This window comes from Trichoderma camerunense (genome assembly GCF_050948025.1).
Source record: "Trichoderma camerunense strain CBS 138272 chromosome Unknown V8C40scaffold_29, whole genome shotgun sequence".
NCBI classification, from domain to species: Eukaryota; Fungi; Ascomycota; class Sordariomycetes; order Hypocreales; family Hypocreaceae; genus Trichoderma; species Trichoderma camerunense.
Window position 1 is genome coordinate 240,211 of NW_028145341.1, and position 13,816 is coordinate 254,026.

At 52.2% G+C, this 13,816-nt stretch overlaps 4 protein-coding genes across 4 annotated transcripts; 2 read left to right on the forward strand and 2 right to left on the reverse strand.

The window, feature by feature from the left end:
* Window positions 1-18: 18 nt before the first annotated feature.
* On the reverse strand, window positions 19-3,665 carry V8C40DRAFT_278417 (H-type lectin domain-containing protein; the record flags this gene model as incomplete). Its single annotated transcript, XM_083221064.1, has 8 exons — window positions 19-915; window positions 979-1,965; window positions 2,020-2,152; window positions 2,209-2,293; window positions 2,345-2,481; window positions 2,542-2,865; window positions 2,920-3,510; window positions 3,619-3,665. 8 exons carry the CDS (start codon window positions 3,663-3,665, stop codon window positions 19-21), a joined length of 3,201 nt encoding a protein of 1,066 aa, XP_083067480.1.
* A 386-nt stretch (window positions 3,666-4,051) lies between these two features.
* On the forward strand, window positions 4,052-5,657 carry V8C40DRAFT_258764 (uncharacterized protein). The gene has a single exon (XM_083218794.1). It carries the CDS (start codon window positions 4,477-4,479, stop codon window positions 5,497-5,499), a length of 1,023 nt encoding a protein of 340 aa, XP_083067481.1. The 5' UTR covers window positions 4,052-4,476; the 3' UTR covers window positions 5,500-5,657.
* Window positions 5,658-7,726: 2,069 nt separating this feature from the next.
* Window positions 7,727-10,167, reverse strand: V8C40DRAFT_133622 (stress-regulated transcription factor RPN4). The gene is made up of 2 exons (XM_083211090.1): window positions 9,316-10,167; window positions 7,727-9,246 (listed from the first exon to the last, which is right to left on the reverse strand). Exons 1-2 carry the CDS (start codon window positions 10,058-10,060, stop codon window positions 8,078-8,080), a joined length of 1,914 nt encoding a protein of 637 aa, XP_083067482.1. The 5' UTR covers window positions 10,061-10,167; the 3' UTR covers window positions 7,727-8,077.
* Window positions 10,168-11,614: 1,447 nt separating this feature from the next.
* Window positions 11,615-12,546, forward strand: V8C40DRAFT_258772 (uncharacterized protein). The gene has a single exon (XM_083218795.1). It carries the CDS (start codon window positions 12,208-12,210, stop codon window positions 12,502-12,504), a length of 297 nt encoding a protein of 98 aa, XP_083067483.1. The 5' UTR covers window positions 11,615-12,207; the 3' UTR covers window positions 12,505-12,546.
* Window positions 12,547-13,816: the final 1,270 nt, after the last annotated feature.

The window sequence follows — 13,816 nt, forward strand, 5'->3', positions numbered from 1 at the left end:
AAAGCAAAAACATGCATCTTACTCTACCGCAAGCCAGGCAAAGCGCATCTCGGTCATGTTCGCATCACCCCACGTTCCTCCATGCCAACGCACCTTGTCCTTAGTCGCCCACTCGAGCTTTCCAAATACCGGCAGAGGACTCGAGACAGTTGGATCTCCCGGAAAGTCAATATAATTGATACCGATAAACACCTTTGGCTCTTTGCTAAAGCTGCCGTCGTACCAAGGCTCCTCCTTCGCCGCCTGGTCCTTGGTGAACTGTTGGTACCCGGCCCTGACTGACTTGCCGTCAAACTCGGCCGGCCATGCCAACCACCCGACACGCGCCACTTCAAACTCATTGTTGTCCCAAGTGTCAATATGCACAGTCATCCCGACAGCCGTAACGTTGCTGGTATATGTATAGAGATACTTGCGAGTGTGTGGCTGCGAAATCTCTGTGAACCATACAAGAACCTTTGGCTGTTCTTTGAAACGCTTGCTAAACGTGACTGAGATCGTTGCGTTCTGGTTCGCCGCGCGGCCGCCAGGGTTGTCACTTGCGTCAACATAACCATGCTGGAAGGGAATCTTGCCGTTTGGCAGGACCATGGCGCTGGCCTCGAGATTTTGCGTGCCGTGCAAGAAGGACTTGGCCGACAAGGTATATCCCGTTTCTGAGACAGACGGGAGACTAAGGGCAACACGAGGGCCGTTGACGTTGGAAACATCAATGGCGAGGAAGCCGTAGATGACCGTGGGGACAATGGGTAACGGCTTGGAGAAATCGTGCTGGAATGTGCCACACCGACCAGTTACGGTCCCTCGCCAGCCTAGATGCCTGTAACCACTGAAGTATTGAACCTGTGCATCGGTTGTGACTGTAGACGGGTCGATTGTATCCTCCATGGGGTTGCCCACAGCGGCAGCGGTACTCTAAAGCGTCAATGTCAGTAAAAAGAAATCGCGGAGGACACGATGGGATGTTAAAAAACGAACCACTTTGTTACCCCAGATCGGGGCCAGACGGAAGATGCCGCTCTTGGAGCTGATTTGAGGTGTTGTGGTGCCGTAACCCCAGAATCCTTTGATCTGAGCATTGACGAGCAAAGGGTCAAAGTGCTTCATAGAGAGATTCTCGAATTGAATACCATCACGGATGCCCTCTCCGTTCACGGCAGGCTTCCAGTCTTCCGAGTTACCCAAGAGGTCCGGGCCACGGTTGGTGTAAAGCCGAACTGCGGTTACGCGGAGCGGAGCATTGTCTTGACCCCGGACGCGGCCCGTCTCAATTGAGCAGGCAATAATCTTCTCGCCGTCTTCATGGTGCACCGTAAGTGAAGCCCTGTAGTTACCTCCGGCTGTTCCCACGGCAGCTAAAAGGCCGTTGGTATATCGAGCACTAATGCCGATAACCACGCCGTCGTTGACGTCGACAGAGATGGTGCGTAGGCTGAAATCAGGTTTGACGAAATCCAAGTTGCAAAAGAGAGTGCCCTGGGCAGAACCAACCATAGGTGCCAGTTTTTGGAACACGCCGACGTCAGGTTGGTCTACAGCATAGCTCTTTGCCTTGGCATCCTCATCGTCAGTCGTGCCGTCGCCGTCGACACGCTCAAGCAAAGAAGGATAAGGGGCATTAGTTCCGAAAATCTCGCGATATGGTACTTTTTCCTTTTCTTTGACAGTGGGAAGTCGCTCGCGAAAGATGATGGTGCTCTGTATGGCCTCGGGACGCTTTTCATCGGCGGCATAGTCCGGACGCTCTTCGATTTGATCGATTTCTTTGACAATCTTGACCATCTGGAACCGGCAAGCACGGCGGGCGAGGTCAAGCCCCTTAATGGATGCGGGGAAAGGGGTCTCGTCGGTGGTCTCGATAAGGGTAGAGGAATCAGCAAATTTAATCACGTCTTGGGGCCATTCTCCAAATTTCTTCGTGCCGGCTTGGATATCAAAAAGCTGAGTTCCAAGGGTGCGGTATATCTGTTTAAATCAGCTAGGTGTAACGAGATTACTTGAAGCGACCGAAAGACGTACGTTCTTATAGTCCATGTAGGCATCCAGCAGCGAGTTGGTGTAGATGGCTGCATTTTCGTAATACATTGGCTTAAGCTCCGGGGGCTTCAAGGCCATGTAACTCCGAAGCGACTCATACTTGGTAAGGATAGCACTGAAGAAGATTAGCCAGTCTTCAGCAACTAGATACAAGATACTGAAGAGACTCACTAAGTACGCTGGGGGGAGTTCGCAACGAGGTCAGGGAACTTGGCAGCGGTCTCCATCAAAGTTTGGATCGTCCAAAGCTGGTCCACTGCATCTAATCAGAATACCGAGCAGAAAAGGCAAGGGTGCTTTATGTTACCTGGCTTGATGTGGCCACCACCCGACCAGCCAACCTGAACAGTCGTCTCCGTCTGGGACGAAAAGTTGGACTTGCTCATGTCAACACTGGCCTGAGCTTTGATGTCCGCAGCTCCAGCGCTCAAGGCGATTTCTGCTCTGTTCCAATGTTAATCATGCGCCGCTACAGCAAAGTGTTAACAAGAAGGGGGTACTCACTGGGCTTTGACAGCCGTGCGCTTGTCCTTATTCAAGACTTTCATGCTTACAAGCGCGTTGAATTCGCCGCCTTCTAAGAAACCCGATATGAAGCAGTCTCCAAAGACTGAGCGAAAGTTATCCTTGTTCACCGAGGGAAGGCCCTGGAAAACGAGGGCATCCTTGATGTTGATGCTCTGGTTGATGACCTTGACGGAGATGAAAAAGTTGAGATCACTCTCTTTAAACTTGTCTGTATCGATGAAAGAGCCTTTGCCGGAGCCACCAATGCTACCATACTTAATCGAAAGAGATCCGGAGATATTCATATCGTCAGTTATTTCACTAGGAAGCATTAGTTATGTCAATACAAGACAGATAAACGAAGTGATCAAATACCTAATTTTATTCACAAAGCGTGAACTATACGTGACGATCTGGCTCGGGCCACGCGTAGACAACTCTCGCGCAGCACCACGAGGATTCTTACTCTTTAGGCCAGTTCCATTCGTTTTGAGTCGGGCAAGACGCATCCGCTTCTTTTCGAGAAGCAGAGCATCTCGTTTTGTATCGTCACTGCCGGGGCTAACCGCTTCCTCGATGGCGGTCTCAAGCTTGGCAATGTCCTCGACAAGCTTGGCTATCGTCTTGACATCTTGATTTAGCTGAATGGCCATACTGTCAAGAGCTGTTGGGGGCGCAGGTCCTATCATGGCTGGTGTTCCACCTGAGGCATCAGTCCCTGTCAAAACAGCCGGTGTTGGAACCTCTCCGGGTAGTTGAAGCTGAGGTTGAATCCCGTCCTCGTCCTCATCGTCGTCTTCAGACTGGTCTTCAACGGCAGCACGGGCGGCATTAGCTCGTGCACCAATACCGTACCGAAGCTCTCGCATGGTAAAGCCATCATTGGTAACCGCATTGTCGATGCGATCGGGATCAATTACAACAGCGTCGTCAATGCAGATTTGCTGTGTGTACGAATTGAAGCTACTGCTGTTAGATTCGTCATCTTCTTAGAGCCCAATTGCAGAGCATACCCTTGGCCTACATCGTGTTAGTGGTCTATGTAAAGAAAACTATAGATGATGTGCGAACAACTTACCAAGGCGCATGCCATTGTTGTAAGGCGCGAGATTCAGAGACATGATTGCATAACACCAAACACACGACCAAGGACAAACGAAGCAGATTCTCAAATCTCAAACTGGATGAAATCCAACAAGAGATTGAGCCCAATGTTTTTTAACTAAACCTCTGGCAAGACCCTCCATGGCTGTCCATTTTACCGTTTCTGCACTTTAACAGCTTTGCTGGAGCTTGCGACTATTGTCAATATTTGACAGGGATATCATGCCAGGCAGCGGGCCAGTTTTCGATAGTGCCATTTTCAGAGGCCACTTGCCGGATGTGAGCCCGATGCAGGTAGGATATAGTACGAGTGCTGATCGCTGAATATCAGCAAATGATGTTGGCGCATCTGCGAGAGCTGAATCCCTCTTCCCCACAAACCAGGACTTTTCTTTCCGAGAATGGCTTCAGAAAGTGACAGGTAACCTCAGCCGCCGGCACAACACCAGCACACTCGGGTAATTCCGACGCTTGAGGGCAGTCCCGAAGAAAGGTGGGTTTGGCTTTAGAGTGATATTGCTGTATTCTTTTGTAAAAAGCTGCGACGCCATGATATTCGCCTCCTCCGCGGACAGCCAAGCGCTCTCAGCTGGCTTCACATCCTTGTCCCTCGAGTCTAGAACTTAGAAGCGGCGGCTGAGGATGGAATGTGGGGGCCACTGTAGTCTGTAAGATACTGGAGCCGTGAAATGCTCCAACATTGGACATTTCCAATCAGATTAGTTCCAGGAGGCGTACGGTACTTTGTGAACTCCGGGCCACTCAACATCTGAAGACTCCCGCCTCTCAACCAGAGCCTCGCTCGCAGGACCAACACCATGAGCAGCCATGCCAGTCTCTGGAATCGCCAAAGCTAACAAACCGGCCCCTCTGACAGCTGATACCCTCGACCCCGATGAGTTCGACCCGCTCATCCCCCGCGTGGCCCAGCAGGCCCTCACACGGTCGCCGATCCGGCTCCCATGGCAGGCCCGCGTCCTCCCCCTAGGCATGTTCTTCCGGTCGGCGGCCACGGCCAACGGCGAGAACCCATTCTCCATGCAGTCGGCGTGGGACACGGATTCCCTCATCTCAGCACCGATAGAGTTTACGGCAAACGATGGCAACTGCAGCTTCAGGTCCTCCGAGGTGATGAGCTCGTCCGCTTCGACGGACCATCTCAGTGTTGGCGCAGGCGTCGGTATTGATTTGCCCTGTCTTGAGGGCAGCGTCTCCGTCCACTATGATCAAGACGTCATGGAGAACCGGGACTCGAACAAGGCCTCAGTCACCGCGAGCTACCGCGCCGGCACGGTGGCTTTTATGCGTCCGCCAGAGCTCTCGCCAGATGCCTTTGACGTGCTGTATGGTCAGGGCATTGATGCGTTCAGCGCCATATACGGCGACTTCTACGTCGGCGGTTATCGTATCGGAGGCGATACCTCAGTCCTCTTCAGCACAGATGCGAGTTCCCGCAGCGAATCAGAAACGAAGAGGGTGAATATCGACGTGGAAACATGGCTCGGCGACTACCACGAGGAGTGGTCAACGAGTTCGTCGAGCACGGAGCACTCAACTGTGGTTCATGTGAGTGCCTATTCGACGATTGAGCAAGCTCTCATCTCGCAGTCGGTGCAGATGGGCACACCCGAATTCAGGGCCGCAACCGAGAAGGGTAGAGCCATCATCCAACGCGCACGAGGACTAGAAGACTCTATTGCCAAGATTCTAAAGGAAGTTGGCGTGAGAGAAGGCAGGCTGGTGACTCGGGAGCAGTGTGCGCAGCTGTGCAGGCGGGCGGTTGTTGTAGAGCTTTTGTTGGTGCCGGTGGAGTGTTTGCGCCAGATACGGTATTGGATGATTGCACTGTAATGGTTGTGAATAGAACGATGGCCACTGTGATATAAAAAGTTGTCAAACCTGAGTTGCAAAGGATTAAAAGTCTCGTTGAATTATTAAAGTGACATGTAGTGCGCTATCTCCTTTATTCTAACTACATTAGTTCCACATCTATGGAAGTTATGAAGTGGCTATTCACCACTCAAGTTCGCTGTCCAGCAACTGGTTTTCACGATCAAACTTAGTAAAATTTACCGAATTCCAAATAAACATGGCTACAGTGGCAGACATTCGAAGAAAACAGCGATACTAGCAGAAAGCAGACGGGATACTCAAGGAACTACAAGTTCACTACCATGCCTCCTAGGTACTATCAGGTAGTAGTACATGCAGTAACCAACACAGCTTGTTGACAACTGGGTGCGTTCCATGACAACGACTTAATTCTCAGTCAATTGCATCTACTCTCAAACATACACCTCCATTCCGTCTTCCACAAACACTCATGGGAACAGCATCTGAGCCTTGGCTGCCAAACCCGGGTTAACCTCCAACTGCATCCCAAACCCGCCAAGATGCCCGCCTACATACAAACTCAACAAAGCATCCAATTCCAAACTCTCTCAACACGTCAGCACAACATCTGCCTTCCCTTTGTTCTATCCCCATTACACAAATCATTTCGCCTCAACCAATCCCTTCCCCAGCCCTTTCAGACATTAACCGCCCTCGGGGTCCGTACCTGACTCACCATCCACGCAAACCCCGCTAGTCAAGACAAAAGAACCCTCCAACCAAACCGCAAACTACAAACCACACCCAATGATTCATTCACTCAAAAAGCAAAACGCAAATTAATTTAAATTACATACATGACTCTTTCAATCCAAACCTCACCACTAAACAAACACCCCCCTCAAAGAGTCGAGTCATCTCGTACTCGTATACTCGTAGGCCTCCTTTCAATCCACCGCCGCTGGCTGGTCACATGCCAAAGCCACGCCTCAAAAGACCTGACTAACGACCTTCACAAAGAGGGGCACGTGACCAGTTCATGCGCCGCCGTAACGGGTAGGGCTACGTACTAACAAAGCCAGTGGAGAAAAAACGCCCTTTTAGCGCCGCCAGCCTCGCAACGTGTTCCGCCGTCCCAGGTACTCTCGTATACCCTGCACTAAGAAATACTCGTACGATTAGGACTGGAAAAACTACTGATTCTGCATAAAATGGCACGTGCATCAAATCCGGGGTATTTCACGGTTCATTGTAGACGAAAGTAAAATGACTTCATGGGGCTTTCAATTTATTGCCATGATGAAATGGTAAGACTAGTATACATGATTTCTTTTTGTCTATATTCCAACCAAAGTGGTCCACATATAAGAAAAGGAAAAAAGAAGAAACAAAGGAAATAAAGATTAGAGCAAAAAAGAGGAAAAAACATCTGCTTCCCTTCAAAGAGTAACCCACTCAATGTTTAGCCCTGCATGTGCGCCTTCGCCCTCATGAATGTCAATCCCATTTCTTGTTTTTTTAAAACATTTCGAATGCATTGGTCCGTAATGAGAATCCAGTCTGGCGAACCGTTGATCTTGTGATAATACACTTTCCCCAACAAAGGAAAAAGAAGTGAATCGAATCGATTATGCTTGCAAAGCAGAGTTGCTGAGTGGTCTAAAACAATAATGAAATCCGAATATCCTTTGCCGCCTTCCCAGATGCGGCCCCGCTTTCCCAATGTGCAACAAAAAAATGAAGTAAGAAAACCGGAAGTAGTACAATGATGATGAAAGCCAAGGATGCACAACCGCGATCATCAAAGACAAAAGTGAACAAAGAGAATCAATAAAAAAAGCTGGCACAAAAGCAAGCGCAGAAAATAGAAGCAATTGTGGTGTACAGTACATCATGATCGCGTAGCATCGTTGAAGCAGAAACGGTCAATCGCCAGGGAGGGTGTGAGAATAGACTTGGTTGAATTACCAAGTTTGAAGCCGGAAGCGGATTGGCGCGATGAGCTCTGCGAGGATGATCGCGAGGAGCTTCCATCTGCTTCGTAGCATCATTCAACGCACAACATCAGCCAGAGCTGTCGTCATTGCGGTCATTCCCCAGCCATTGCAGCAAGCAGGGCCATCGAGGCCGAGATGAAATCAGGGCACGAGCAGACGTGGGTGATGTCAGCGGTGGAGGTGGTATGAGGTAGCGTGACGTCAGCGCCGCTTGCTCACCAACCAAGACCCTGCAGCTGCAGCAGGACCCTGAGACCCACTCGGCGACCGCTGGGACCGGACAGCTAGGGAGAAGAACGCCAAAGAAGATACTGGAGCCTTCTCATTGGCTCTGCCGTCCAGCCTGAAGTCTCCAACGAAGCGCACCTTTCCCCGCAGAGAAAGCTTGGAGAGCGCCAGGATCGTCCATCTTCGATTTGCGTGCCCTCCAACTGTGCGCCATCGCTGTCGTTGACGTTGATTGACGTTGGCTGATGCTGTTTCCCCCCTTTTGCGCCCATGCAAAACGTCATACAGCCAAAAATGCCACTGTAATCGGTTTTTTTGGGTTGGCTGCAATGAAACAAACTTCCCGTTGCATGTCTCGCTCCCCGTTCAGATTAAGCTCCACCGCGTCGTCGGTGCTTGCCGGGGAGCTCAACATCAGGGTGACAAACTCGGTAGTGTCTCGTAAGCGCATCAGCGCGACTGAAAGTCTTTTCCTCAGTACACAGGTTGCAGTGCACCTTTTGCTTCTTGGCGTTGTGAATGGTATCCTCGTGTCGGGTCAAATCGTAGGGCCGCGAGAAGATGGTGTTGCACGGCTTGCCAGTGCTTGGGTTGATGCGGTCACAGCGATGGGGTCCGGCCTGGCTGTTGAGCAGGCTCGAGGTCATCCCCATGTGATCGTGGTGTGGCCGAGTAGCACCGGCAAGTCCGTGCGACTGCCTGTGTCCTTCACGCTTGTGCTTCTGCAGCAAGTTGGGCGTCTCAAACCGTAGTGTGCAGCCGTGATATGTGCAGGTATAAGTGCCTCCATCAGCATTGGCGCCGGCAGGGCGGCTCTGGGGAGCGGGAGTGTTGTAAGCCGCAGACCCAGTGGAATTAGACTCTGCAGAGCTCAATTGGGATGCTGATGCGTCTTGGCTGTGTGGCGGATAGGCGATAAATGGGTATCGCTGAGGTACCTGAGGCATGTTGTGCATGTGACCTGCGTGATCCCCCTGGCCGTAGTTGGGTGCCGCTGATGAGTGGCCATTGACGCTTCCCTCGGGGAGTATCCTGCCCATGTGGTCCATGCCAAAGTTGATTGGCGTGTGCGAGAACAGGGGCATGTTGGAATCCTCTCCAGACTCGTTAAACTCAAGGACGGCATCCTTGGGAGAAATGGTCTGGGGCGTTCCGGGCTGTGTCGTCTTGGTCATCTGCTGCTGGAAGAAGTGGGCATCGTGCTGGCCATTGCGGTCCTGGCCCGGCATGCGCGGCTGCGAATTCATGGCCACGGCACCATGGGAGGAAGCCCAGTCGTGAAGTGGCGAAGGAGCAAGTGGAGACCCATGGCGGAAGGGAGAAATGTCTCGAGAAATGCTTGACGTAGGCGAATGCCTGATTGTGCTGAGGTGCTGGCTATTCGCGGCACTGATGCGCTGGTTGAAGACGTCGCTGGGCGCAGCAGTCACTTGGCTCTGCTGTGGCGATGAAGTGATGGTGAAGTTGGGGTTGTACAGCTCATCGCCGTAGACGTCTGTCATCGTGCGGTCGAGTTTGGGGACAGTTCCGTTGCCATGACCTGCGAACCAATATGATGAGTCTTGGTCGTCAATCGGCTGGGTGTTGGTGTTGAGAGGTCGGCGCCTACCTTGCCTTCTTCTGTCAGAGAGATCAACCTCTCCTGTGACTGGAGTAGCCGGCGAGTCGCCTGCTATTGAGCTTGCCACGGAGGCAGGATGTGATCTGGTCAAGCCATTTGCAAACTCGGGGGCGGGGAGGAGGTTGCGATCCTGTCGCAGCTTGTGGTGGCTGTTGGTCGGGATGGAGACTGGATATGCCATCTCGCTGACAGAGGCGTTGTCGAGATGATGGAAGTTTGAGTAGGGAGGCATCGTCTTGGCGGCCAGCTGGTAGTAAGGGCCTGAGCTCATGGTCATGTCGTGCGAGTGCATGTCCATGAAGCCGTCACCATTGGCGTCAGTGACGGCGATGTGGGGGTTCGCGATGTGCGAGTTGAAGGGCGACGCCGGCCCCGTAGATCCCAGGGAAGACAGAGAGGATTCTCGTTGATGGGGGAGACGACCAAACTTGGGAGTTGAGAAGCGAGCGGCGGCGTCCCAGGATTCGGGCCGCATCGAGTCAGACGAAAACGCAGAGGCGATTGCGGCGTTGAGATACTCGAGATTGGACGCAGAGAGCTCGGTTGAGGGGAAGGTCGAGGTCGAGAAGTCAAAGTCGGTCGAGTTGCCAAAGGTGAAGTCGTCCAGCTTTGTCTGATGATGGTTGTTCAGGTTGTTGTTGGTGATGTTGTTATACTGGTGCTGTTGCTGTTGCTGTTGTTGAAAGCGCTGATATTGTTGTGATGAGTTGTTGTTGTGGTCCACAGATAGCATGGTTGAGTTGAGTTGGAGATTGTATGGGGGCGTATTTGCAAGTTCGATCTGACGGCGATGTGGCGAAATGCTTTCTCTTTATATCGTCCAAGGGCCCTCCACCGGGTCGACCGGTTTCGTCAAGAGTCGACGCAGACACTCGGAGGTGGAGGGAGGGGTGACATGCTGATGGAGGGAGGGTGTGTGAAAGCGAGGGGGAGGGGCGTGGACAATCGATGCGATGCGAGCCCCACCGGCGAAAAAAGGGCATCTTCGGCCTTGCGAGCGCAGCTGCTAGTACGAGTACGTACCTACATGCTCGTAGAGTCAGCCAGGCCCTGCGAGAATCTGCCGACAGACACATCCGGGGAGCCGCGGCTAAGGGAGCAGGTACATGCGCGGCAGGTAGCGCTGCGCAGGTTTGGTAATCCATTCGCTGGCAAAATTGTCTCAAGTGGTCTCAAGTGTCGCAGGGCCCGCGGATTACACACGCACTGCCACTACCTAGCCCCAAAGTCACTGGTACAAGTTCGTATACACGGGTAATTGACGCTCGCATTCTCCGTACCGCCGCCAGGTATTTGGCATACTTCAAGGTCACTAGCAGAGATGCCGACTCAGCAGCGTGTCATGCTTGGTTGAGCAGTTGCAGAGACCGGCGCTTGATAGGGCAATGGACTCCGCGGCTTCGCAAGGCAAGTCAGGAACCTGGTCATGGCTGCGTGGTGCGCGTATGACTAACTCCTAACTCATCGGTCATTTGTCATGTCATTGCACGGCGGTTGGTTCTGGTAGGTATTATGCTAGTATGCTAGGCAGTTCCTCTTGCACGTCCTCTGCCTGCGTATGCCGCATACGAACCAACGGATTGCGTCCCCCCTACCTAGTCAGTCACTTGTCAGCATTAAAATCTCAACTATCAGCTCGCATCGGCATCGCTATCGTATAATTGCAGTAGTTTCGCATCGCATCGCCTTTCGCGGCCACGTTCGGAATCCGTGCAACTTCCACTTCACACCCCCAGGCACAGCCGCGGAGAAGGGACATGCCACATACGTGTGGCTTGTGCCTGTGGCTTCGGCCAAGGGTCCAACACCAGCCAAGTGTCTGACTGTATGGCTGTCACCGAACTGGACAGACGGGCAGCCACATCGCCGTAGCGGGCAGAGACTTCTAGAATTTTCCCGTCAATGGCTTTCCACAGCCCTCCTCGATTGGACTTAGCAAACCTTTTTTTCACAGAATATTTCTCCTTTCGGTGTTAATGGCTATAATAGCCCATGAAACGTTTCGCCGACAAAGGTTGACTAACGGACATGGCATTGTGTTAGCTCAGCGAGCGCGGGAACCACAAGCGGAAAAAACAGTTGCAACAACCTGAAGGTGACGTATAGGCTGGCGTATCAAGTTTGAGTGCGATCGAACAAGATCCTTGCCCAGCGCATGCCGGTCCGCTCTGTATGTACAGCACATATTCTCATTGGTCTCAGCCACAGTCTGGCAGCGCAAGCAAGCAAGACATTCAAGATTTTTCTTGTTCTTGGGCTTGCCCCTTCCGGCGCAGTGCATACAGGTACGAGTACACATTACATACGAGGCGGGTACGTACCACAGCCAACATTGGCGTTGGGAATTTCTAAAAAAAAACTTGCAACCTGTTACTAAAACCTGCGGTACGTACTAAGGTCACATGACCCTCCCTCGAAAAGTCAATCCCCCATACTTTTCCCAAGCGCACGGGCTCGGGGTTCGCTGACCAAGGGATTTTGATGCCAAACGCCGAAAAAGAAGGAAAAAGACAGTTCCGCACGGGAATTACTAATTGGGGGTGTCTGCAAGCAAACCTTTTTTGCTTTCGAATGATTTGATCTAAGCACCAATATCGACCTTTTTTTTTTTTTCTCATCATCTGTCATGTCTCGCCAAAGTTTACTTGCCCACCTTGAAAAATGGCAAGATGTGCACCTGTTACCTCATCCCATTGACCGGATGTGTAATCGGGTGATATGGGCACACTTTGGTTGCGTGACATGCAGTGCAAGTGCAGCGCTGTAACTTACGCTGTAACTGCGCATGCGAGTACACCCGATCCCAAGCGCTTTCGGGCGCGATCCCCAAGCGAAACCGCCAATGCAGGCAGAGACCAAACAAGCAAGAGGAATTAGGCTATGGAGGTGTGCTGTGTGTGCATGCTGTGTGCTGCAGATGGCAGTCCCGAGGGGAAAAGGAGAAATGAAAAAATTTTCAACTTCTCCTGCATGTCGGCACGCGAGAAGAGAGAATGTTTGCGAGCTGGTTTGTTCGAGACGCAGCTGATTTTGGAGGGAGTCGGGATGGCCGACCTTGGCCTTTGGTTCGGAGACCGCCGGCTGCCAGCGGCCAATGGGCGGCCAGATTCTGGCACAGCTCAGCCACACACACTTCCCGCGATCTGGGCTCTTGCATGCATCGTCTGCCGGCACTAGAGCCAGGGAGCTGAGAAAGGCAGAGAAAAAAATTAAGATTCGTCTCGGCCTGATCGACACTTTGACATCTCCCAGTCCTTTGAGGCTGAATGGCTTTGTCCGACGCTTCTTGTTGGGCCGAGGCTTCTCGACCGGGGAAAACTTGGACTGAAACCTTGCGCGGCTGAGATGAGATGCGATGCGCCGGCGGCAGAGGAGTTCCACGTCCGTCCAGTCTCTCTGCCCACAGGCGGCACGGCACTACCTAGTACTGAAGTGACAAGAGAGATCTAGAGCCACACCATAACCAAACCCTTGGGATTTTGAGTCTAAGGACCAGGCCAGTCACCAGCCTCGTGATCTACGACCCGGCGAACTCGGACCCAGGTCGGTATCTGGCCGCTTGCCCCGGAATCGCGGCCCCGAAGCCTTTCCGCGGCTACCTCGCTTTCGCTCCAACTCGCACCAAGCCGCGAGCGAACTTCCCACACTTCCCTTTTGATCCGCGAGATTCCATTTCTGGTGAATAAGGCTGCAACAGCAACACATACGAATTACCATATCTTGCCGCATCCCGTCCCTGACTGCCGTGCCGCGGGTCACGGATATCGGATCAGCAACGTCAGAATTCGCCGCCCTGGATAAGAGGACGGATAGGCTTCGGGGTTTGAGTTGTCAGTTGCGGGATTCCCTTTGCCTCTACTGGTATCTGCCGAGGTGGTCCCACGAATACCCCTCCTGTGATTGAATTGAATTGAAATCAACCCCTCTCTCTATAGTGAAATATTGACCAGCTGAATGAATTCCCCCTCTCGCTATTGTTGTGTCTGTTGGTTCTCAAGTCATCTGGCAAGAAAGTCTCGTGATCAGCTGCTAGCCCGCCAATAGAGCAATGCACCTTGGCCCAATACAACGGGACAATATCGATCCAACATCCAATATAATGGCGATACTATCAACTCGCTAAGGTTCGGCCATGCTAGCCGGAATCAGACGCGCATCACCTCAGCCCAAGCATGAGCATGCCCGCCATACAAACGACATAGGAGAGCAAACGCTGGGTGTGCGAACCATATTGGCCACCGAATCCTTTCCCCCCAGTAATCTCAGATCAGCCGCGTGTGCATTTGCCTTGTACGAGGATACATACATAGCAGCCTGATACAGTACCGATGTCGCAGTTCGAGCAACTCGGTTCGGTCAACCTTCAGCCCAAAGTCCATGCCCAAGCCCAAGCCGCCCCTTGTCTCGTCTCGTCTTTCGTCCCGTCTAGCGCAACTTTTTTCTTTTTCGTTCTCGTTCCGAACCCAAGAAAAAAAGCAAGACAAATGCA